The sequence below is a fragment of the Hylobates moloch genome, unplaced genomic scaffold, assembly GCF_009828535.3.
Source record: "Hylobates moloch isolate HMO894 unplaced genomic scaffold, HMol_V3 SCAFFOLD_8, whole genome shotgun sequence".
NCBI lineage: Eukaryota > Metazoa > Chordata > Mammalia > Primates > Hylobatidae > Hylobates > Hylobates moloch.
In genome coordinates, this window is record NW_026652283.1 from 65950505 (window position 1) to 65977697 (window position 27193).

The 27193-nt window shown below is 38.5% G+C and overlaps 2 protein-coding genes across 10 annotated transcripts in view; one reads left to right on the plus strand and one right to left on the minus strand.

Annotated features, from left to right (window-relative positions):
- Positions 1 to 25009, minus strand: part of DCAF6 (DDB1 and CUL4 associated factor 6) — a 133798-nt gene extending 108789 nt beyond the window's left edge. For 3 of the 7 annotated variants that reach the window (XM_032161081.2, XM_032161080.2, XM_032161085.2), the window contains exons 1-2: positions 24201 to 24374; positions 9323 to 9384 (exon numbers count right to left, since the gene is read on the minus strand). In XM_032161081.2, coding sequence (XP_032016972.1) covers positions 9323 to 9384; positions 24201 to 24297 — 159 coding nt within the window. In that variant the 5' untranslated portion in view covers positions 24298 to 24374. Of the gene's footprint in view, positions 1 to 9322; positions 9385 to 23955; positions 24047 to 24200; positions 24375 to 24516; positions 24594 to 24699 lie in introns of those variants that run through there. The other 4 variants (XM_032161084.2, XM_032161082.2, XM_058441853.1 and 1 more) reach the window with 3 other exon arrangements.
- MPC2 (mitochondrial pyruvate carrier 2) overlaps positions 24089 to 27193 on the plus strand; it is a 19274-nt gene continuing 16169 nt past the window's right edge. The window contains exons 1-2 of one of the 3 annotated variants that reach the window (XM_058441855.1): positions 24089 to 24204; positions 25315 to 25480. In XM_058441855.1, the coding sequence (XP_058297838.1) occupies positions 25372 to 25480 (109 nt within the window). In that variant the 5' untranslated portion in view covers positions 24089 to 24204; positions 25315 to 25371. Of the gene's footprint in view, positions 24271 to 24482; positions 24677 to 25314; positions 25481 to 27193 lie in introns of those variants that run through there. The other 2 variants (XM_032161086.2, XM_058441854.1) reach the window with 2 other exon arrangements.

Here is a 27193-nt window from a genome sequence, read left to right on the forward strand (position 1 = left end):
TCATCTATATGGAAAATAAAATTTTAAAAACCCTTCTGGAGTCCGGGCACAGTGGCTCACGCCTGTAATCCCAGCATTTTGGGAGGCAAAGGAGGGCGCATCATGAGGTCAGGAGATCAAGACCATCCTGGCTAACATGGTGAAACTCCATCTCTACTAAAAATACAAAAAATTAGCCAGGTGTGGTGGTGGGCACCTGTAGTCCCAGCTACTTGGGAGGCTGAGGCAGGAGAATGGCGTGAACCCAGGAGGGGGAGCTTGCATTGAGCCGAGATTGCGCCACTGCACTCCAACCTGGGCAACAGAGCGAGACTCCGTTTCAAAAAAACAAAACAAAACAAAAAAACCCTCCTGGAACTAATAAGTGATTGTAGCAAAGTAATAGGATACAAGGTTAATATTAAAAAGTCAATTATTTTCCTAAATACCAGAAATGAACAAGTGGAATTTGAATTTTAAAACACAATACCATCACATTAGCACTCCAAAACATGAAACACTTAGGTATAAATTGAATAAAATATGTATAAGAATTCTATGAGGAAAATTATAAAACTCTGGTAAAAGAAATCAAAGAATTAAATAAATGAAGAGCTATTCCATATTAATAAATAGATTCAATATTTTCAAGATGTCAACTCTTCCCAACTTGTTCTATAGATTCAATGCAATTCCTATGAAAATCTCAGCAAATTATTTTGTGGGTATTGACAAACTGATTTTAAAGTTTGTAAGAGATGCCAAAGACGCGGGCTAGCCAACACATATTAAGGGAGAAGAACAAAGTTGTTCTTCTCAAGCTCACATGGAACATTTACCAAGACAGACCATATTTGAGGCCTTAAAATACACTTTAACAAATTTAAAAGAATAAAAATCATACAGTGTCTACTCTTAGACCACAATGGAATTAAACTAAAATCAGTAACAGAAAGATAAGTGGAAAATCCCAAGATAGCTGACACTACCCAACTTCAAGACTTACTATAAGGCGCCTGTAATCCCAGCACTTTGGGAGGCCAAGGCAGGCAGATCACGAGGTCAGGAGTTCGAGACTAGCCTGGCCAACATGGTGAAACCCCGTCTCTACTAAAGATACAAAAAAATTAACTGGGCATGGTGGCGCGTGCCTGTAATCCCAGCTACTCTGGAGGCTGAGGCAGGAGAATCACTTGAACCCAGGAGGTGGAGGCTGCAGTGAGCCAAGATCACGCCATTGCACTCCAGCCTGGGCAAGAAGCCAAGACTCCATCTCAAATAAATAAATAAATAAATAAGTAATAAAAAAAAATTTACTGTAAGGCTACACCAAATAAGACAGTGTGGTATTGGCAAAAGAACAGACAAACAGATAACTAAACAGAATTCAGAGCCCAGAAACAGATCCACATAAACACGATCATCGGACCTTTAACAAGGGAGTAAAGTCAATACAATGCAGCTAGTCTTTTCAACAAATGGTGCTGCTACAACTGGATATTCACATGCAAAAAATAAAAATAAAAATAAAATCTAGACACATAACTTACACCCTTCACAAAAATTAATTCAAAATAGATCACAGACCTAAATATAAACACAAAACTATAAACCTCTGAGGAGATAACACAGGAAAAAAACTCAGATGACCTTGGGTATGGCGATAATTTATTAAGTCCAACACCAATGCGAGATCCATAAAAGAAATCATTGATAAGCCTGACTTCATTAAAATTAAAAACTTCCACCCTGCGAAAGACAATGTCAAGAAAATGAGAAGACAAGACAGGGAAAATACTTTCAAAAGACACATCTGATAAAGTGCTGTTATCTAAAATACATAAAGAATTCTTAAAACACTACAATAAGAAACAATCTGATTAACAAATGAGCCAAAGGCCATAACAGGCACCTCAGCAAAGATACACAGATTGCAAACAAGCATATGAAAAGATAATCCACATCCTATGTTATCAGGGAAATGCACTACATACCTATTAGAATGGCCAAAATAGAGAACACTGACATCATCAAATACTGGCAAGGATGTGGAGCATCAGGAACTTTTATTAATTGCTGGTGGGAATGCAAAATTGTACAGTCACTTTGAAGGACAAATGGTGATTTCTTATAAAAACTAAACATACACAATACAGCATGCTCCTTGGTATTTATCCAAAGGAGCTGAAAACGTATGTCCACACATACACCTGCACACGAATGTAAACGTGTGTCCACACAAACACCTGCCCACAAACGTTTATGGCAACTTTACTCATAACTGCCAATTTTTGGAAGCACCCAAGATGTCCTTCAGCAGGTGAACGGACAAACTGTGGTACATCTACAGAATGAAGTATTATTCAGCTCTAAAAAGAAATGAGCAAGAAGCCATGAAAAGATAGAGGAAACTTAAATGTATATTACTAAGTGAAAGAAAACCAATCTGAAAAGGCTACATACTATGTGATTCCAATTATATGACATTCTGGAAAAGGCTTAACTATGGAGACTATAAAAAGATCAGTGGTCATCAGGAGTTTGGAAGGTGGGTGATAAATAGGCAGAGCACAGAAGATTTTTAAGGCAGTGAAACAACTCCACATGATACTATAATGGTGGATATATATCATTATACATTTGTCCAAACTCATAAAATGCCTGAAACCAAGAGTAAGCCCTATTGTAAACTATGGACTTTGGGTGGATTATGATGTATTAATGTAGGCTCATAGCAAATGTACCACTCTGGTGGAAGATGTTGATAATGGAAAATGCTATGCAAGTATGTGGGCAAGGGATATATGAGAAATTCCCATACCTTCCTCTCAATTTTGCTATGAACCTAAAACTGCTCTAAAAAATTAAAAATAAAGCATTAAGTATTGACTGTCATTTAGTAAACACAATGTTCTGATATTTTACAATGAAATGGCTGAGCCACTAAGTTTCACTGTGTAAATTTACTTATTTGAATTTATTTAGTGTTCACAGGCATAAAACCAAATCACCTAAAATAAAACTAGAAAAACTTATTACAAAACTACAGTAACCAAGACTGTGTGGTACTGGCAAAAACAAAGACATACAGATCAATGTAACAGAATTAAGAGTTCGGAAATAAACTCTTCTATTTATGGTCAAGTGATTTTTGACAAGAGATCCAAGACCATTCAATGAAAGAAAAGTCTTTTCACCAAATGGTGCTGAGACAACTAGACAATCGCCATCAAAAAAAAAAAAAAACCCTTGGACCCCTACTTTATACCATATAAAAATTAACTGAAAATAGATCAAAGATCTAAACAAAAGAGCTAAAACTATACAACTCTTAGAAGAAAACAGGTATAAATCTTCACGACCAGTGATTAAGCAAGTTTCTTAAATACGGCACCAACAGCCCAAGCAAACAGCAAAAAGAAAATTAGACTTCACAAAAACTTTTGTACATTAAAGGACACTATGAAGAAGGTGAAAAGACAACCCATAGAACGAAGGGAAATATTTGCAAATCATATATCTGATAAGAGTCCCAGAATATACAAACACAACTCAACAACAAAAAGACAAACAATCCATTAAAAATAGGTAAAGGATTTAAATAGACATTTCTCCAAAGAAGGTATGGAAATGACTCATACCTTCATATGCACATAAAAAGATGCTCAACATCATTAGTCATCAGGGAAATAAAAACCAAAATCACAACAAATTACCACTTCACATCCACTAGGATGATTATAATAATTTTTTAAAGAAACAGAAAATAAGAGTTGGCAAGGATGTCAAGAAACTGGAACCCTATATGTTGCTGTCAGAAATGTAAAATGGTACGGCTCTTTGGAAAACAGTTTTGATACCTCCTCAAAACGTGAGATATCGGTTTACCACATGACCTAGCAATTCTGCAACTAGGTATACAGCCAAGATAATTGAAAATTTACAACACACAAAAATTTGTACACAAATATTCACAGCAGCATTATTCATAATTGCCAAAAAATGCAAACAACCCAAATATCCAACAACTGATGAACGGATTAAATGTGGTATATCTGTACAATGAAATATTCATTCAATCATAAAAAGGAATGAAATACTGACACATACTACAACATAGATTAACCTTGAAAACATTACACTAAGTGAAAGAACCCTTACATTAACAGCCAATATTGTATGATTCCATTTATATGAAATGTCAGAATACGCACATTGGTAGAGACAGAAAGTATTAGTGATTGCTAACTGCTAAATGGAGTGGAAATGGTGACTGATAATTGGTACTCTTTTTCAGATGATAAAATTAGAGGAATTAAATAGTGGTGATGGCTCCACAACTTTACAAATACACTAAAAACCACCGAATTGAACACTTAAGATGGGTCAATTTTATAGTATGTGAGCATATCTAAATTAAAAAAAAAATGTCCACTTTTAGTCAAGATGTCAGCACATGGACCAGATTTATCATCATGCTTGTAACAACTAAAAAACAGCAAGATATACATTTTTTAAGTGTACAAGAAACATTTACCAATAGAGACGACATTCTGGGCCACAAAACAAATCTTAATATATTTAAATAAAAGACTACAAGTCATTGAAAGTATGTTCTCTGACCAAAATGGAATTAAATCAGAAATCATTAACATGAAGACACGTTGGAAAACTAAGAAATAACAGATGGCCATAGAAATAACAGATGGTCAAAGAAGAAATTACAAAATAAATTAAAAAGTATTTTGAACTCAATGAAAATAAAAATGCAACGTATCTCAATTTATGGATTACAGCTAAAACAATATTTAGAAGAAAATTTACAGCACCAAGAAAACCTCTATTTTAGAAAAGAAAACGGTCTCATATCAATGACCTCAGCTTCCACTCAAAAAATTACAAAACAAAGAGGAAATGAAACCCAAAGTCTGCAGAAGACTCAAATAATAAATATATTAGCAGAAATCAATGAAATAGAAAACAGAAAAACAACGGAGACAATTAATGAGACCAGAGGTTGGTTCTTTGAGAAGACAAAATTAACAAGCCTCTAGCCAAACTAATCAGGAAAAAAACATGGAGAAAATATTACCAATATCAGTAATGAGAAACACAGTAACATACACTACAGATTCTACCGATACTTAAAAACATAAGGGAATATTATGAACATTTTTATGTCAATAAATTCAACAATTTACATAAAATAAATTCAGTGAAGCGCACATACTAAACAAGGTTCACTCAAGACACAGATACCCTGAATAGTTTATTTTTACTAAATAAATGGAATTATAGTTAGACATTTCCCAGAAAAAAAAAAGACACTTGGCAAAATCCAGCAATGATTCATGATGATAGCTCTTAGCAAGTTAGTAATAGAGGAGAACAACCTCAACCTGACAACAAGCATCCATGAAAAAACTGATGATATCATACTAAATAGAAAGAGACAATGTTCTTATGCTAAGCACAGCGGCTCATACCCGTAATCCCAGCACTTTGCTTTGGGAGGTTGAGGTGGGAGGTATCACTTGAGCCCAGGAGTTCAAGACCAGACGGGCAACATAATGAGACCCCACCTATACAAAAAACAAACACATTTGCTGGGGTGGTGGCATGCACCTATGGTCCCAGCTAATTCAGGAGGCTGAGGTGGGAAGATAGCGTGAGCCCAGGAGGTCGAGGCTACAGTGAGCTATGATTGTGCCACTGCACTCCAATCTGGGCAACAGAGGGAGACTCTGTTTTCCTCCTAAGATCAGAACAAGACAAGGATGTCTGATTCCACCCCTTCTATTCAATCGTATAGTAGAATACTAACCAGTGAAATAACTCAAGAAAACGAAATAAAAGGAATCCAGACTAGAAAAGAAGTAAAACTATCTTAATTCTCAGATGACCTGATTATTTACATAGAATATCCTATAAAATCTTAAGGAAAAAAAAGCTACTTGAATGAATATGAGAGTTCAGGAAGTTTCCAGACTACAGATGAATATGTAAAAATTAATGGGGCAGGAAATGTAACCACAACGTGATACTACTAGATGCCTGTTAGAATGTCTAAAAAAAAAAAAAAAATGACCACACCAAATGCTGCTGAGGACATGGACCAACTGGAATCTCTACGTACTAACAGTGGGAATGTTAAACGGTACAATGGCACTGGAAAACAATTGGTTTCTTAACAAGTTAAGCAGGTACCTACCATATGACCCATTCGTTCCACTCAAAGGTATTTATCAAAAAAGAATAAAAGCATATGTCCATACAAAGACTCTACACGAATATTCATGGCAACTTTATTTGTAATAGTTCTCAACTGGATACAACCCAATGTCCACTGACAGATGAACAGATATAAACATTATGACTTATCCATACAATAAATGCTCCTCAGCAATAAAAAGTAATAAATTATTGATACACTCAACAACATGAATCCCAAAATAATTATTCTAAGTAAAATTTAAAATAAAAAAAGCCAAATGAAAAAAGGATACATAGTCAATGATTCCATTTATTTAAAATTCTAGAAAATGCAAACTGATTTATAGTGACAGAATAGAGATTACTGGTTGACTGGGGTTGAGGGTGATATGTAAGGAATGAGAGGGCACATGGGCAAACTTTTAGTGGATGATTGATATTTTATTATCTTGAATGTGGTGATGACTTTGTGTATGTTTACATGTGTTAAACATATCAAATAGTACACTTATATTTAAAGTATGTACAGCTGATCATATCTCAATAAAGCTCTTAAAAATATAAAAATTTAAGCACAAATCTACGGGGTAATTCACAAAAGTAAAGTTATTATATAATAACAAAAAGTAATTAGGCTGGCAACAGTCTTACCAGCTGAAGTGAATACTAGAAAACATTTGTATAAGACCTTGAAAACTACAGAGTGGGTGGGGTGCGGTGGCTCACACCTGTAATCCCAGCACTTTGGGAGGATCACCTGAGGTCAGGAGTTCGAGGCCAGCCTAGTCAACATGGCGAAACCCTGTCTCTACTAAAAATTCAAAAATTATCCAGGCATGGTGGCACAGACTGTAATCTCAGCTTCTCAGGAGGCTGAGGCACAAGAATCACTTGAACCCAGGAGGTGGAGGTTGCAGTGAGCCGAGATTGTGCCACTCCACTCCAGCCTGGAAGACACAGTGAGACTCAGTCTCAAAACAAACAAACAAAAAACTACAGAGTGAAAATAATGTCCAACCTAGAATCCTGTATCCACTCAGATCACCAATCAAGTACAAAAGCAGAGAACAAAGGTATGTTTAAACTTGCAAAAAATGTTGGGCCAGGAACAGTGGCTCACACCTGCAATCCCAGCACTTTTGGAGGCCAAGGCAGGCAGATCACCTGAGGCCAGGAGTTCAAGACCAGCCTGGCCAACATGGTGAAACTCAGTCTCTACTAAAGATACAAAAATTAGCCAGGTATGGTGGTGGGTGCCTGTAATCCCAGCTACTCGGGAGGCTGCGGCAGGAGAATTGCTTGAACCCGGGTGATGGAGGTTGCAGTGAGCCAAGATTGTGCCACTGCACTCCAGCCTTGGTGACAGAGCAAGACCCCATATCAAAAATAATAATAATAATTAATCTAACACATAATATACTCTGTCTCATCAATGAATAATTCATAAAGTCCCACATATGTTTCAGGCATTCCTGTTGATACTAAATTTAAAAAACAAATTTGTGAAGGTATTTTCTTGGTCCAACATGCCAGGGCAGAGAGGCAAAAGTGTAGACTATAAACAAATAAATTGGTTTGTTAATTATAATGCCAGATAGTCAGCACTATCAAAAATAATAATAATATAAGGAGAAAGATACTGACCAGGTGTGGCATGCTATTTAATTAGGGTGTTCAGGGAATGCTGCTTTGGTAGGCAACATTTGAAAAGACAGCTAAATAAAATGAGAAGGTAAGCTTTACAGATAAGTGGGAGAAGAGAATTCTAGGTATAAGGCATAAAATATACAAGGTAGAGGTGTCCTTGGATCATCTTTTGAACAAATAACAATAAAAAGACATTTTAAAACAACGAAAATATGCACTATATATTAGATAATACTGAGAAAATAGTCAATATTATTAAATTACCTAATGGCATTTTGGTTATATAAGAAAATGTCAATTGCTTTTTAGGCTTACATATAAGGGTAAAATAATGATATCTTCAGCAAGGCGGATCTTCAGCAAGGTAGATGGGGGAAGAAAACAAAATAGAAAAGAAAATATGGCAAAATCTTGATAATTACTAAGTCTAGGTGACAAGTACATGAAAAGTACATTTGAAATTTTTATAATAAAAATTGAAAAGAGCTCTGTTTTGGATCTGCTAAATTTGGGATGCCTATTAGACATGCAACTGGACATGTTAAGTAGAAAGTTGGATATATAAACTCTGGGAAGAGGCAGAAGTCATGTTTTCTTTTTTTTTTTTTTAGCCATGGGACTTGATAAGGTCATTTTGAGCTGGAGAGAAAAGAGCGTGGGAGGTACCAGGACAGAGTCTTCGTGCAACCAACATGTGAAGGAACATACTGTGGGGGAGTCAGCTAAGACAGAGAAGATGTAGCAAGTCAATGGATTGAAATAGGAAGAAAACCAAGAGAGTATGGTGTTAGCAAAAGCCAAGAGAAAAAGTATTTCAAAAAAAAAGGATATGGGACGGGCACGGTGGCTCACACCTGTAATCCCAGCACTTTGGGAGGCCGAGGCGGGAGGATCACGAGGTCAGGAGATCGACACCATCCTGGCTAACACAGTGAAACCCTGTCTCTACTAAAAAATACAAAAAAATTAGCCGGGCGTGGTGGCGGGCGCCTGTAGTCCCAGTTACTCAGGAGGCTGAGGCAGGAGAATGGCGTGAACCCGGGAGGCAGAGCTTGCAGGCAGGCTGAGCTTGCAGTGAGCCAAGATCGCGCCACTGCACTCCAGCCTGGGCGACAGAGTCAGACTCTGTCTCAAAAAAAAACCAAAACCAAAAACGAACAAACAAAAAGTATGAAAAAAAGAGGATATGTTTGAGTGATATGTCAAGTGAACACTACATTTGGAGACATGAAGTCACAAAAGCAGTTTCAGTACAGTGAATGAGATGGAAGCCTTTCGATAATATTAGAAAACTCATCACACTGTACTTTAAAAAATCTTGCATACACTCTTCTAAATTCAAAATATAATTTTATATTTTAATGTAAAACTTTATTCTCCCATTTTATTATAGTCACAATCCTTTCTGGGAGAATTGGGACGTTTCATCAAACACTTAAACAGTATCAAAGCCCTTCAGAGTTGAGAATTGACTATTACTTACACAACCATCATGCACATTAAGGGTTGCTTCAAGTTTTAATCTTTGGATAAATTCTCTTCTTCCTGTTTAAAAAGAAAGAACAAATTAAATAAATCACACAAATGCTGAGAAAAATATAACACTGAAATCAGGAGCCTAGGATCTGGCATGAAAAGTAAATTCATGCTCTAATTTCAGTTCCACCATTTATAAACTGAGTGATACTGGGCAATTTAACCTCCTCCTAAGACTTAGTTTCCTCATTAGAGTACCTCTACCTCATGCAGTTTTTTGTTTGTTTGTTTGTTTTTTGAGACACAGTCTCGCTCTGTCGCCCAGGCTGGAGTCTAGTGGCGCGATCTCAGCTCACTGCCACCTCTGCCTCCCAAGTTCAAGCAATTCTCCTTCCTCAGCCTCCCGAGTGGCTAGGATCACAGGCACACAGCATCACGCCCAGCTAACTTTTGTATTTTAGTAGAGACAGGATTTCATCATGTTGGCCAGGCTGGTCTCAAACTCCTGACCTCAACTGATCCACCCGCATTGGTCTCCCAGAGTACTAGGATTACAAGTGTGAGCTACCACGCCCAGCCTGTAGTTATTTTAAGGACAGAAAGGGCTTAGCACAGTATCTGGACCACAATAAACTCTCGTACATTTCTTCATTCATTCATTCAACAAATATTTATTGAGTACTCACTCTGTGTCAGGTAAAGTATATTTTACAGTGGTAAAATAAAACAAAAAGATTTCTGCCTGCTTATGAGAGGAGAAAAACAATAAATAATCGGTATAAGTACTATAAGTTAGTATAGTGCTATGCAGAAAAATAAAGCAGGAAAAAGAGATAAAGGATGACTGGAGGTAGGGAGTAAGGTTTTTAATTTTAAATAGGATGGCAAACAGCAATAGTAAGTACCAACTATTTTTAAACATTTCTCAATTTCAGAAATGTTAAAGTTAACATTACAATGATGAAATCTGGCATTAAAAATCAGCATAAATGTCCATCAATAGCAGAATAGTTTAAATAATGCAAAAACAGAGTAAGTTCCTTCTTTGAAAAAGAGAAATCTGTCCCTTTAAGGAATGAATCATCTTTACCAAACACAGATCAAAAAGCATGTTTATTCAGAAGCTGTAACGAAAGAAGGCTGAATTTACGACAAAGAACAATAATTAAGTAATCAGGCTGATGAGATCTCTCATAAAATTGTATCTGCCTATACTTTCTGTATACTGTCACAAAGGGCAGATTTCTCTATTGCACTTTCTTGCCATTCCATGTCAAAATCAAGAGCCTCTTGAAGCCCATTGGTTTTACTTCTTTATCCATGTTATTTAACCGGTAAGATGGCTAAGTAAGGGATGAATATATAAGTTAAAAAAAAATTATGGATAATTATGGGGGCTTTTATTTTGGGGAGGGAGATGCTCTATGATTTCTAAACTTACTGAAATAAAACAACTTAGAGAAATTCAGTAACGTGTTTTCATGAAGTAGGTTGTACTTTAGATAATTAACTTTTCAAATCTGATTTTCGCTTGTAAAAAGATTCTAACTTCAGTAAAAAAGATACATTTTTAAAAACTCATTTCCTTTTGGCCAAAGGATTGGTAATCTCCTTGAGTTATAGGAGTTAAGAAATAAAGTATTCAAATTAACAATATGACATCAATGAAAACTCATTAAAATATTAAAGTATTGGAAACTTTATTGTCAAAATTTTTAAACCTGCGTTTGAAAACATGGCTCTAGCCATTTGAGTCTGGAGAAAATGGTGGCAGAACCTAAGAACAGAAGATAAAGTAAGCTGTTTTAGCAAGAACTCTTATATATGATGTTTGCACATTAGAATATGTATAGAGGCATAATACATTGTGGTTAGATAGCTTTTGAATGACATTTTTATATATGACTTTGGAGATAAAATTTATTGCATCGTCCAGATATCTCATAAAGTATGCTTCTAGAGCAAACTAGCAAAAACATCCACTACTCTTTTACTAATTAAACGTAATACCAAGAAATAGAAGCTAAAAGCCACCATAAAATAAGGATGCTACCTTAATAAAACTGAGCCTCCTCAAATTAAAATAATAAACTCACATCTGAATGCTATTAAAAGCTGTGAAGGGTCTGGCCTATTTTCAAGGTAACCAATTGGACTGCTACCTTTCTTGGATGCTAGCAAAAGACACCAAACTCCTAAGTCAGAGGCAAAAAAATTTACTGCTCATGTATGGCAAGCAGTATGAGCTTCAGGTTCACATTGGTGGTTCTTGTCCTCCAAGTCTCATAGGGCAACTTGAAGATGCCTGGATAGATGCTGTGCATGTAATGGGTTTTAATCACAGCTGAGGAATCTTGAACTTGGGGAACCCAAATCTTTTATCAAGCAAATCTGCCTGACCTTTATCCCTAAGGAGACATTAAACTGAAAACAAATTTGTCCTTGGCTCAAGAGGCTCTCAGTACTCCAGTGTTGGGTGCAAATATATATTTAGAATTGTTATATATTCCAAGGCTATTCACTATATAAACCTCACTGAGAAGATAGTCCAGAACAAAACGACTAGTGCCTCTGCTCCCAAGATGTTCAGAAATCCAAAGAGCTATGAAGAATCTTCTCCCAAGAATTACACACTTGTTATGGATGAACTTACCATTGTGGCTTCCAACTCAAGTCTTTCTGTACCTCAAGCTGCCTCTTATAATTCTGACTCTACTCTGGCATTCTTTTATATTAATAGGTTATAAACTCAGTAAGAACACTGCTTTATTCACCCATGTATTCCAAATACCTAATACAGTGCCTGCCACAAAGTATGCAATCAATATACATTTGCTGAATCAGTGAATAAATGACTGGGATCATGATATTCATTCTGTTCTGGAATCTGTATTACCACTCAATAACACATGGTGATTGCTGGGCGGGGTGGCTCACACCTGTAATCCCAGTACTTTGGGAGGCCGAGGTGGGTGGATCACCTGAAGTCAGGAGTTCAGGACCAGCCTGATCAACATGTCAAAACCCCATCTCTACTAAAAATACAAAAATTAGCCAGGTGTGGTAACAGGCACCTGTAGTCCCAGCTACTCGGGAGGCTGAGGTAGGAGAATTGCTTGAACCTGGGAGGCGGAGGCTGCAGTGAGCTGAGATCGTGCCACTGTACTCCAGCCTGGGCAACAGAGTGAGACTCCATCTCAAAAAAATAAAATAAAATAACACATGGTGAATGTATTTCAATGACAATACATATACAGCTATTGCTCATTTTTAATGGTTGTGTAATCATTAAACCATTAAATAAATTACAACTTTGTAATTTATTTATTCACATACCTATCTCCTTTACTAGACTAGTTGAGAATTATTACTTATAGAGATGGTTGGGGCAAGAAATGTTAGAATTAGGTTTAAATATCTGACTTGAACATACTACACTTAGGCTGGGCAAAACTTATTTTCTCAGAGCCTTAGTTCTTACTTGGGGGTGACAAACTCTACCAAGGAGAGACAAAACACAGAATTATTTCATCCTTGGCACAGCACAGGACAGGTGACTGCTAGTTAAGAGATTTAGAGATCTAGATATGAGAGGCTTAGCAATCACCAGACAAATACAGTGTAAAAAGGTCTCCACCATGGCAACATTATAATCAGACTGTCTGAAGTCAAAGTGAAAGAGTGAATCCTAAAAACGGCAAGAGAAAAAACCATCTAAAAACAGTTAAAAAAAAAAAAAAAAGGACTAAGAAAGTCATTATATAATATTAAAGAGAACAATTCAGCAAGAATATATAACAATTCTAAATACATATTTGCACCCAACACTGGAGTACTCAGAGTCATAAAACAAATATTACTAGACCTAAAGAAAGAGATACACTGCAACACAATAGTGTGAAACTTCAACACCCCACTTACAGCATTAGACAGATCATCTAGACAAAGAATCAGCAAAGAAACACTGGACTTAAACTGGACTTTAGACCAAATGGACTTAACAGACATTTGCAAAACATTCTATCCTACAACTGCAGAATATACAATATTTTCATCAGCATATGGAATATTCTCCAAGACAGACCATATGTTAAGCCACAAAACAAAGTCTCAACAAATTTTTTAAAACTGAAATCACATCAAGTGCCTTCTCAGACAACAGCAGAATAAAACTAGAAATCAATAGCAAGAGAAAATTTACAAACCTTACAAATACACAGAAATTAAACAACATGCTCCTGAATGACAATAGGGTCAATGAAGAAATTAAGACAGAAATTTAAAAAAATGTTTTTGAAACAAATGAAAATGGAAACACAACATACCAAAACCTGTGGGATACAGCAAAAGCAGTGCTAAGAAGAACACAGCAATAAATTCCTACATCAAAAAGTAGAAAGATTACAAATTAATAATCTAAAAACGCGCCTCGAGGAACTAGAAAAGCAAGAACAAACCAAACCCAAAACTAGCAGAAGAAAAGAAATAAAGATCAGAGCAGAACTAAATGAAATATGGACTTAAAAAAAAACCACAAAAGGTCAATGAAATGAAAAGCTGGTTCCTCAAAGAGATAAAAAAAAAAATTGCTAAACCACTTTCCAGACTAACCAAGAAAAGAAGGGAGAAGAGCCAAATAAAATCAGAAATGAAAAAGGGGACATTACAATTGATTCCACAGAAGTACAAAGATCATCACAGACTATAAGGAACTATATACTCATAAACTAGAAAACCTACAGGAAATAGATACATTCCCAGAAAAACACAACCTACCAAGATTGAACCAGAAAGAAACAGAAAATCTGAACAGACCAATAATGAGCAGCAAGAATGAATCAGTAATTTTTACAATCTCCCAACAAAGAAAAGCCCAGTACCAGATGGCTTCACAGCCGAATTCTACCAAATGTACAAAGAAGAAGTAATATCAATACTCCTGAAACTATTCCAAAAAATCAAGGACAGGCCTCTCCCTAACTTATTCTATAAGGCCATTATCACCCTGATAACAAAACCAAAGGAGGACACAAAACAAAGGATACAGAATAAAAAGAAAACTACAGACTAATGAACGCAAATGCAAAAATCCTCAACAAAATACTAGCAAACCAAATCCAACACCAAATCAAAAAGATAATACACCATGATCAAGTGGGTTTTATACTGGGAATGCAAGGATAGGTCAACATATGCAAATCAATAAATGTGATACATATCAACAGAATGAAGGACAAAAACCATATGATCATCTTAATAGACGCGAAAAAAGCATTTAATAAAATTCAACGTCCCTTCATAAGAAAAACCTTCAGTAAACTAGGCATAGAAAGATCATACCTCAAAATAATAAAGGCCATATATAATAAACCTGTAACTAACATCATACTGAATAGGGAAAAGTTGAAAGCATTCCTTTAAGAACTGGAAAAAAACAAGGATGCCTACTTTCACACTCTTCAATATAGTACTGGAAGTCCTAACCAGAGCAATCAGGCAAGAGAATGAAACAAAAGGCATCAAAATTATAAAGGAAGGAGTCAAATTATCCCTGTTTACTGATGATATGATCTCATATCTAGAAAAACCTAAAGACTCCCCACAAAAACTTTTAGATTTGCCGGGCGTGGTAGCTCATGCTTGTAATCCCAGCACTTTGGGAGGCTGAGGTGGGCAGATCGACAGAGGTCAGTAGTTCAAGACCAGCTGGCCAACATGGTAAAACCCTGTCTCTACTAAAACTACAAAAATTAGCCGGGTGTGGTGGCCCATGCCTGTAATCCCAGCTACTCGGGAGGCTGAGGCAGGAGAATCACTTGAACCCGGGAGGCAGAGCTTGCAGTGAGCCGAGATTGTGTCATTGCACTCCAGCCTGGGCCACAGAATGAAACTCTGTCTCAAAACAAAAACAAAAACAAAAACTCTTAGATTTGGTAAATGAATTCAGTAAACTTGCAAGATACAAAACCAACAAACAAAAATTAGTAGTGTTTCTACACACCAATAATGATTCAAGATGAAAACCAAATCAAGAACACAATCCCATTTACAATAGCTACAAATAACAAAAAAAAAAAGGCCGGGTGTGGTGGCTCACGCCTGTAATCCCAGCACTTGGGGAGGCCAAGGCGGGTGGATCACAAGGTCAAGAGATCGAGACCATCCTGGCCAACATGGTGAAACCCTGTCTCTACTAAAAATACACACACAAAAAAAAATTAGCTGGGCATAGTGGTGTGCACCTGTAGTCCCAGCTACTCTGGAGGCTCAGGCAGGAGAATCGCTTGAACCTGGGAGCCGGAGGTTGTAGTGAGCTGAGATTGCACCACTGCACTCTAGCCTGGGTGACAGAGTGAGACTCCGTCTCAAAAAAGAAAAAAGAAAAAAAGAAATTATAAACACACACACACACACACACACACACACACACACACACACACACACACAAGGAATATATTTAACTAGAGGTAAAATCCCTACAAGGAGAACTACAAAACACTGCTAAAAGAAATTATACATGACACAAATGAAAAAACATCCCATGATCACTGGATATTCAGAAGAATATCATTAAAATGACCATACTGTACAAAGCAACCTACAGATTCCATACAATCCCTATCAAAATACCAAGTTAATTTTTTGCAAAATTAGAAAAAACAATCCTAAAATTCATATGGAACCAAAACGAAGCCCCAATAGCCAAAGCAATGCTGAGCAAAAAGAATAAAGCTGGAGGCATCACATTATCTAACTTCAAATTATATTACAAGACTATACTAACCAGAACAGCAGGTTACTGGTATAAAAATAAGACACACAGGTCACTGGAACAGAATAGAGAACCCAGAAACAATGCCACATACTTGCAGCCAACTGATGTTTGACAAAGCCGACAAGAACATACATTGTGGAAAGAAAACCCTCTTCAATCAGTGGTGCTGAGAAAATTAGATATCCATATGCAGAAGAATGCAATTAACTCCTAACTCTCACTAGTATACAAAAATCAACTCAAGGTGGATTAAAGACTTAAGTGTAAGACCCAAAACTATAAAGATACTAGAAAACAGACAAATGGGACACAATTAAACTAAAAAGCTTCTGCATGGCAAAAGAAATAACAGAATGAAGAGACAACCAACCCTGTTGAATGACAGAAAATATTTGCAAATTATTCATCCAACAGCAGACTAATATCCAGACTATACAAGGAACTCAAACAATTCAACAACCAAAAAAATCTAACAATCCTATTAAAAAGTAGGCAAAAGACATGAATAGACATTTTTCAAAAGCATACACCCAACAGGTATATGAAAAAATGCTCAACACCACCAATCATAAGAGAAACGCAAATCAAATTCACAATGAGATATCACCTTATCCTAGTCAGAATGTCTTTTATTAAAAAGACAGACAATGTTGGTTATTATGTGAAAAAAAGGGAACTCTTATACACCATTGGTGAGAATGTAAATTAGTACAGCCTCTAGGGAAAACAGTATGGAGATTTCTCCAAGAATTAAAAATAGAACTATCTTTCCATCCAGCAATCCTACTACTAGATTTTTACAAAAAAGAAAAGAAATTAATATATCTAAAAGATATGTGCACCAGTATGTTTACTGCAGCACTATTCACAACAACAAAGATATGGAATCAACCTAACTGTCCATCAATGGATGAACAGGTAAAGAAAATGTGGTATATATACACAATGGAATACTATTCAGCCATAAGAAAGAATGAAATAAGGCCGGGCACGGTGGCTCACCCCTGTGATCCCAGCACTTTGGGAGGCCGAGGAGGGCAGATCACGAGGTCGGGGGATCAAGGCCATCCTGGCTAACACTGTGAAACCCTGTCTCTACTGAAAATACAAAAAAAAATTAGTCAGGCATGGTGGCAGGCGCCTGTAGTCCCAACTACTCAGGAGGCTGAGGCAGGAGAACGGCGTGAACCTCGGAGGCGGAGCTTGCAGTGAGCTGAGATCTCATCACTGCACTACAGCCTGGGCAACAGAGTGAGACTCCATCTCAAAAAAAAAAAAAAAATGAATGAAATCATGTCATATACAGCAACGTGGATGGAACTAGAGGTCATTATCTTAGGTTAAACAAAGCAGGCACACACAGACAAGTATGACGTTCTGACTCATAAGTGTGTTCTAAACAAATGTGTTCACACAGATGCAGAGAGTGGAATGATACATAATGGAGTGGAAGAATGAGGAGGTGGGAGGATGATGAGAAATTAGTTAATGGGTAAAAAGAACATTATTCAGGTGATGGATACCCTAAAAGCCCTCACTTGACTGCAGCATAATCTATGCATGTAACAAAATTACATATGTACCCATAAATTTGTACAAATAAAAAGTAAAAATAAATAAAAATATCATCTAAAATAGCATTAAAAATATGAAATATTTAAGGATAAACCTAACACCAAAAAATATAAATCACTGCTGAATCAAAGAATGCTTAATACACGGAGACAAACCAGAATCATAGATGAGAAGATTCACTATTGTAAACATGTCAGTTCTCCCTGAAATAATATATAGATTCAACACAAAATCCCAAGTCTTTTTGTAGAAATTGACAAGATGGTTCTAAAATTTTTACAGGAATGGAAAGGGTTCAGAATAGCCAGGATAACTATAAATTTTTTTTAAAAAAAGACCAAGTTTTGGCCAGGTGCGGTGGCTCACACCTGTAATCCTAGCACTTTGGTAGGCCAAGGCGGGTGGATCACAAGGTCAGGAGATCGAGACCATCCTGGCTAACACGATGAAACCCCATCTCTACTAAAAAATACAAAAAAATTAGCTGGGCGTGGTGGCGGGTGCCTGTAGTCCCAGCTACTTGGGAGGCTGAGGCAGAAGAATGGCGTGAACCCAGGAGGCGGAGCTTGTAGTGAGCCGAGATCGAGCCACTGCACTCCAGCCTGGATGACAGATCAAGACTCTGTCTCAGAAAAAAGACCAAGTTTAAAGTATCACACTAGCTGATTTCAATCCTCGGTATAAAGACATGAAGCTAGATCAATGGAATGTGGCTAGGAAATTGACTTAAACATTTATGGTCAATTGATTTTCAACAAAGGGAAAAAGGTAGTCTTTTCACACACACTGTTGGATCAATTGCACATTAACATGCAAAGAAATGAAACTTGACTCTTACAACATATGTAAAACAACTCAAAATTGTTCACAGACCTAAATGTAAGAGGTAAAAAGAGAAAATCTCCAGCAAAAAAAAAGTAAAACTCTTTGTTACATTAGATTAGGTAAAGATTCTTAGATAGGACATAAAAAGTATGAACTATAAAGAAACTGTTAAGAAAAAGACAAAAACTGAGAGAAAATATTTGTAAAATACATATCTGATTAAGGACTGTTATATAAAGAATTATAGAATTCTTACAATATTAAAAAGGTAAACCTGAACATTTAACCAGACTATACGGATGACAAAAATAAAAGCCACAAAAAGATACTCAACATCATTAATCACTAGAGAAATGCAAATTAAAGGCCAGGCACAGTGGCTCACGCTTGTAATCCCAGCACTTTGGGAGGCCGAAGCAGGTGGATCACCTGAGGTCAGGAGTTCGAGACCAGCCTGACCAACACGGCGAAACCCCACCTCTACTAAAAATACAACATTAGCTGGGCGTGGTGGCATGTGCCTGTATCCCAGCTACTTGGGAGGCTGAGGCAGGAGAATCTCTTGAACCTGGCAGGCAGAGGTTGCGGTAAGCCAAGATCACGCCATTGCACTCCAGCCTGGACAACAAGAGCGAAACTCCATCTCAAAAACAAAAAAAGAGAAATGCAAATTAAAACAACAATGATATATTTCTACACGCCTACCATGAAGGCTACAATTAGGAAGACTCACTACACCAAATGCTGATGAGAATGTGGAGCAATTGGAACTCTCATATACTGCTGGTGGGAATGCAGTATGGTAGAATTACTTTGGAAGACAGTCTGGAAGTTTTTTATAAAATTAAACATACTTATCATAGAAGTCAGCAATCCCACAATAGATATCTACCCAAGAAGATTTAAAAGTGTTCGACCCTAGTTATTTTGTCCAAGATGTACATGAAGTTTCACTATTTACATTTTCCCTGTGAGCCATCAGCAGTGGTTAAAAAAAATTTTTTTTAATCTCCTTCAAGTACTCGGGGAAGCCTGCCTACCTTAAACCTAAAGCAACATTAAATTACAAGAAATACACACCATCTAGAACAATTTTCCAAACCTCAAGCTGAGACTCATTAGTGCATATTCTACCAGTTCAATACCAACAGTTGTAACAATATGAAAAAAAACAGAATGCATCCCATCTAGTAAGGCTTATATATACACCTAGAGAATCCTTTATTTTCGTAGTGTATATCACAGGTTGCCACATAAATGTATTTTTATCATGGATCATTTTAAAAACATTTTAAAAACACTGACCTAAAGCATACCTGTAACATAAGCTCTATGCTACCAGAAGCTTCTAAACCTTCTAAGCACTTATAACTTGATTCATCCTATTTTAGGAAGCAATGAAACCCACAGTAGAGCTATCATAGTGTCTACGGTTGTTATGATTGCTTATATGCCTTTGGTGTCCTGCCTTAAGGAATTATCAGTATACTCTATCTTACGTCTGTCACAATTGACTGTCATTTTTCAATACTAAAATCATACATTTTTCAGCTTTCATTGAAATTTCAAGACTAAAGAAACAACATACAAATATTCCACTAACTTTTCCCCAATGGCTAAAAAAAGAGGCCAAAGTCAGAAGTTACTAATCTTCTTATATATTATATATTATATAATATACTCTAACTTGGCAACATATTATGAAGAACCTGGTAATCTAGAATGTAGATGTATTCAAGATGCACTAAAGAGTAATCTATACGCAAAATTATCCATTTCAGTACATACTGACTCTAATGATATTCAAAGGACATTGACTTCATAAACCCCTTATAAAAGGATGAGATTCAATCTCCACTAAAAAATTGTCACTGGCTGCCTAATCATAATTTACACATTTTATACATTATAATAAATAACTCCCTTGAGAAGTACCTTAAAATTACTTTTTTATCAATTACTATCTTTTAATTTAGAAGGGTTAGAAAGTTGTAGGAGTGTCTGTCCAAAAGGAAAGAAACATGAGTAGAAACAAGCAATGTATTGAAATAATAGTTTCTTTTATTAACAATGTTTATCTTCACAAAACCGTATATATATGGGATAATAAAATCTGTGTGGCTAATAAATCACTGATTTCCAAAAGCACTACTCTACACTTAGTATACGGTAATTTGAGAAACTATTACGTTTAAACATTTAAACCTACAGTTATCTCTGACTTTGATAATTATTCTTTAAAAAAAAAAAAAAAAATTCCAGGAAGCTGAGGTGGGAGGATGGCCTTGAGCCCAGGACATGGAGGCTGCAGTGAGCCATGATGGTGCCACTGCACTCCAGCCTAGGGGACAGAGCAAGACCCTGCCTCACCCTGCCCCCCGCCTCCCGCCAAAAAAAGAATCCTACATTGAAATTTAGATCAGGCTCACAAAGATTAAAATCCCTGGCCTACCCTCTAAATCTATGCTAGTATAAAACAACACTCTATTGGCCCAGGTGAATCTTGTGGATTTGGGAGCTCTAAGTAAACACATCTTTTAATCATAAATAACATCCGGGAAATTATTCATCTTCATTCCCACAACATAATAGGAAGTTTTGTGAAGTGTAATTTTCTTTGATGGGAAGAAACGAGGTAATTAATGAGTTTAAGTAAAATCAATTACAAAGGTTGAATATTACCATTGAAAGGGCACATGCTATGGTGAAATAACTGGAAATGTAAATGCTACGAGAAGAATTTATCCACTTGTTCTATCCCAATTTTACTATTTAGCAGTAATTCAGCGCTAAAAATCTGTAGAAATACAAATAATGAAAATGTATCAGAAAAATACTTAAATCTACAACCCTGTAGATAGACAATCATAATGTTTAAATATTGAAGTCTTTTAAAAAAGGAATCTATTTCCTTAGGAAAATCCTAACTTGGAATTTGACTTTTTTTATTTATTTATTTATGACACAGAGTTTCCCTCTGTCGCCCAGGCTGGAGTACAGTGGCGCAATCTTGGCTCACTGCAACCTCCACTTCCCAGGCTCAAGCTATTCTCCTGCCTCAGCCTCCCAAGGAGCTGAGACTACAGGCGTACGCCACCACGCCCAGCTAATTTCTGTATTTTTAGTAGAGACCAGGGTTTCACCATGTTGGCCAGGCCGGTCTCGAACTACTGACCTCAAGTGATCCACCTGCCTTGGCCTCCCAAAGTGCTGGGATTCTAGGCGTAAGCCACCATGCCCGGCCAAGAGTACTATACTTTAAAAAGTCATTTTATCTAATAAAAAAATAAAATTATTAATAATAATAAAGTCATTTTATCACCACACACAAAAAAAGATGGTAATTATGTGACATGATGGATATATTAACTTGATTGTATATGAAGTTATCAAGTCCTATACCTTAAATATAACAATTTTTAATTGTCAATTATACCCCAATAAAACTGGGAGGGAAAGTCATTTTTTTAAAAAAAACCATCACTAATTCAAACATTACCAATGTGGATTTTGCTGTTTCCTGAATGCAAAGCCAAGATTAGCACTGTAGTATGGAAGAGCTGAATAACAGTGTAAAGGCCTACTAAGGGTAAAGGCCAACAAATTAGTTCTTTGCAAACATTTTCAAGTTTCCACACTTTCAAAAAGTATTTTCAAGTACTTAGAAAACCACTTTTAAAGGCAGTCATTCCAAAAAGTCCTATTTTAAGAGTATATATTATCATGTCTAAAATATTATTTAAGATAAAGAACTCCCTGTATGTATACACATACATTTGAAAAACTATAATTCAGGCTTTCTAATATACTCAGTGAACCCTTCAATTCCCCTAGACCTAATACACAAATTCCATTTCCATTAGGGAGTTGGAGTAGGAGGGGGAAAAGAAAGTATATGGTTTTGTTATATTTTAATTAACTCGTTTGTAGATACAGCTGAAGTAACTGAACCAAAAGAAAACACGAAAATATAGAACTATATACAAGTACTTAAACTGTCCAACTGAGATAAACGACCAAATTATAAATGTATCCATGCAAAACAATGTTAACGTTTGTTTTATTAAGCTAAAATTAAGTTTTCTCCGCAAATAAATTCTAAAAGAAATACTGCACACTTTTTTTGGTAAATAGCTTAAAAAAGCAGACTCTAGCTATGTTCAATTTTAAAATGATTAATCACCACTCTAGGTACTTATCCTACAACAAATGCACAGAAGCCTGCAGAATGATGTTCATTAAAATGCTGTAAGGGCGAACGTCCACTTAAAGAAGAAAGGTTGAGTACCCTATAGTACTTCATAATGTTACCTACTATGTAATAATTTAAAAGACAGAATCAATCTATTTTTACTCCATGGAAAGATCTCCAAAACGTGGAGAAGTGAAAACAATGTTTACAATATGACACCATGTATTCAGGTGTCTCTCTCTCTCTCTCTCTCACACACACACACACACAACACACACCCTAGCATTTGTACATGTACATATGTACTTGTAATAATGCAAACAAAAAGGTCTGGAAGAATATTCAGAAAACAGAAAATATTATTTCTAAGGGTGGCGGAGTGAAATTGAATGGGAGGGATCAAAGGAATTTTTGCTTCATTTTTATTGGGTTTCTACAAACAAAATGTATTCGTATTTTACTTGAGACACTAAAAATCAAGAATTAAAAAATTGCATGCTAACTTTTCTTAAATAATTTACAAACCAGAACTGTTGGCTGTAATGAGATTTCATTTTCTTCTCTTTACTTGAAATCAAAAACAAATGACAGCAACACTTTTAACCTAGCAAGTGGCAAAACTGGAAAGAAAAAGATTTTATTTGATGTTGTTTGCCGTATCGAAAGAGTAATGAAGAGTATACAGGAAGAAACAAGAAAGACCTTTACTAAGTACGTCCATTTTTAAGAAACCAAACTTTTTAGTTGACTCGGGCGTGACCTAGAATCCTCAAAAAAAATGTTATGCAAAACGAAAAAAGTGGAATACTGTTCCCTCAAGTATTGAAGGTTGTTTTTAGAAAGCTTAACTAAGAAACTGTAAATGCCAAGTGTGTTTTCCAGGGGTGGGAAGAGGAACGTGAAACCCTACACCACCTTTAAGCGGTCAAAACGAGCTGAAGAGCAGAGTGGAACTGGGAGAGCGCGCGGGGGTGGGGAGAGCTCAGCTATCACTTTTAGGTTTTGGCTCAGCGCCGCAAAAACAGTTTATACGGATTCTGTCTGGAGCGTGAAGTCCCCGAGGGTGGTCAACGCGTCGCAGCCGACACCTAAACCCTCTGGAGATGGAAGGGGAGGGTGGGCAACAACTTAGGTTCTTCGGCTGAGCGGGGAGAGCGCTCCGGAAAAGAGCAAAAGAGCTAACTTTTGCTCTAAACGCGGCAGCTCCTGGAGGTTCCGCAAGTCCCGCGAGTCCCAACCCATTAGCGACCCCAACACCTTTACAAGCCAGTACCTTCTACCCACGGCCCGGCCCTCCGAGGAAAACCCAGCAAGGGCGGCGGCTGGCAGCATGCACAGGGGGCTTGACTCGGGGAGGCACTGGCACGGGATTCGGCGACCAAGGCCCCACCCAACACCCCAGAGTCTCCGGGCGCCCCCGCCGAGACGCCGTCCCACCTCCAACAGACCCGGCAGCGTGCCCCCTCCCCCACTCTAGGCGGCGACCTCAGCGCCTCCGCTCCGGGGGCCCCCGCTCACCCAGGTAGCGACTCCGCAGCCGGGACGGGTCCTCCAGCCCGAGGGACCTTTTCCTCACGTCCCACAACAGGTGTGGGCAGGAGCCACCCCGAGACATGGCTCTGCCTGAGCCGGGTGGGAGGGGAGACCACCGCGTGGGGGAGGGGAGGAGGGGGAGGGGACACCCGTTTCAACACCCGAGCCGCACCGGCACCATCCGCGCGCCGGGCCTCCAGGGCGCAGCGTTAGATGGAGGTGGAAGCAGCGGCGCCTGGGCCCCCGAAGCCCGGCCGCACCTGGGCCAGAGCTCGCCTCATACTCTCCTGCTTAGACTAACCAGAACATCCAAAGATCAGCAACAGTCTCCTCCCTCGGCCCCCCTCCAACAGGAGGAGGCGGAGGCGGAGGCGATGGCGACTCCTCCCTCTCCTCGTCCTGGATACCCTCCCCGTCAACCCTTTCTCGCGAGATGACGACCACCCTGGGGACTGAAGCTGGTGTGTGCCGCGGCTGCCCTCACCCTGAAGAATGCATTCGGGCCACTGTAACCAGATCCTTAAGTCGCTAGGGATAAAAGACGAGTAGAGAGAGAAGCTACTTAATTCTGTAGTGTCTCGCTCACGAGTCTCCAGTCAAAAGAAGCAAGAGAATTGTGCGGCATCATCTTTAGGCACTGAAGGCCCGAAAAGCCCATTTTAACTACGGGCCTGCTTAATCAAAGTGAACGGGCAGTAGTGCCAGCGCAGCTTCACTTTCCCTTCTCCAACATGGCCTCGAGGGCATGGGGAGAAGGAGGAGGTTTCCGCTCGACCCCGCCCGCGCCTCGGGGCGGGCCAATCATGGCGGGCAGCTCTGCCTGCGCAAGCGCGCTGCCAGCAGGGCGCTGGGCGGACTCGGTGAGGTGATTATTTTGGCACCTGTTGCCATGGCTCCTCCTCCCTCTCCCCTGCCGGGGGCCGGAGGCGGACCAGGGGCTGGCTGTCTGCAGCCTCCGCCCCCTCAACTTTCGCGGGGCGCGGGCCGCAGCTTTTTGGTTCACAGCGGGGCAGGGAAAGCCGCGGGAAGGGCACTCCAGGCGAGAGGCGGACGCGAGTCGTCGTGGCAGGAGAAGTGACTAGCTCCCCTTCGTTGCCAGCCAGGGACGAGAACACAGCCACGCTCCCACCCGGCTGCCAACGATCCCTCGGCGGTGATGTCGGCCGCCGGTGCCCGAGGCCTGCGGGCCACCTACCACCGGCTCCTCGATAAAGTGGAGCTGATGCTGCCCGAGAAATTGAGGCCGTTGTACAACCATCCAGCAGGTAATGGACCCCGAATGGCTCCTTATCGAGACCTTCCTTCTCGCTTCCTCTAAAATGGACCTTTTAGAGGCCCTCTGACAACTGCCACTAGAGGCATCCACAGCCCCAACCCCTTCCCTTCAAGTGAAGCCGTCTACTCTCCTAGCCTGTGCATTTCACCCTCTCTCCTGCAACATCTCTTCCTAAGCCAACGTATCTCAAGTCAGCTCCCTTGCCCACCTATGTGACATCCGCTCCCTGACGCACGACTCCAACCCAAAGCTGATCTCCAAATTTGAGCCTTCTCAACTTCTGCGGCCACCAGTGTCTGGGGCCACCATGGAACACTCATTCTCTTTCTCTTTTCGAATTGTGGCATATTAACCCACGCTAGGCAGAGCTGGATGGGTGGTTTGTCGCACTGTAGGGTTTGGAGTAAAGGTCACTTTCTTCAGCTTCTGTTGGCAGAGGCTTGCAGACTGAGCCCTCCCCTAAACTGCATGTTTACTTCATCCACGCTTGAGTCAGTGTCATTTCTCATCCCATAGATCCAGTGTGTTTCTTTAAGTCTATCCTTATTTATGAAATTGTTGAACAAGCTCTACCCAGAGCTTTTTGTGTGGACAGACCTGGATATCATTCTCTTCTACCACTTATTATTGTTGTGACCTTGAGCAAAAGCCTAGATCTCTGTGTAATATGCGGTCTGCGAGAATGACAGATAACATATGTGCTTGACTCTTTGTAAATCCTCAGTAAACGTTACATCTCTCTTGGCCTACTGGAAAACTGTGTTCTTGTGGTTGAAAAAAACAAAAACTCTGTAAGAAACTGAAAGATTCCAATCCCTTTATCAAAGATCTAGAATTCTGTTACCTCTTCTATAAAGTGAGTTGTAATAATACTTATTAGGCTAGAGGCTAAACATCAGATATATTCTGAGGTCTATTTCAAGCCTAAGACTTGGCAAACTAGAAAATGTGTTGTAAATTGAAAGACTGACGTGCTACCCGAAAAGTGGCTTTTTTTCTCCTATGCAGTTAAAATCTGTATTCTGCAGTTGGTATCATTAGGAAAGTTGTCTAGTTCCCCCATTATCTGATTATGAACCAGCTCTCTGGAGTCTGAACTGGTTACTAAATCTGATTTCCAGTTTGATAATGGAATGAATTGAACATCTGGATTATACTTTAACCCTTAATATTATTTACTGCAATATTGAACCCATTATAAAACCGATCATTAAGGACAGTTTGTTACTGATTTAAAAAGTTTTTGTTTATTTGCCTTTTAGTTATTTTAACATTCAATTTTTTTGGAATTATGCTGTGTTTTGTGGCAAAGATTTTCGGGAAGGAGGGTTGAGCTATGCTTTTTGTAATAATCTGGGCTTTACAGAGTCAACTGAATGTGAAGTCAACCCTGACCCTCATAAGCTTTGTGTTTTAGCTGTAGGATAAGGGCATGGCAGAGTTAAGAGTAATTTTAAACTACTTAATACAAAATTGGAGGGTAGTCTTACCTTGATCCTTTCCTAGGCTCTAGTTTTTAGCCACTTGTAATTACTGCTTAAAATACTACTCAGCTTTAAGGCCGGGCGCGGTGGCTCAAGCCTGTAATCCCAGCACTTTGGGAGGCCGAGGCGGGCGGATCACGAGGTCAGGAGATCGAGACCATCCTGGCTAACACGGTAAAACCCCGTCTCTACTAAAAATACAAAAAAATTAGCCGGGC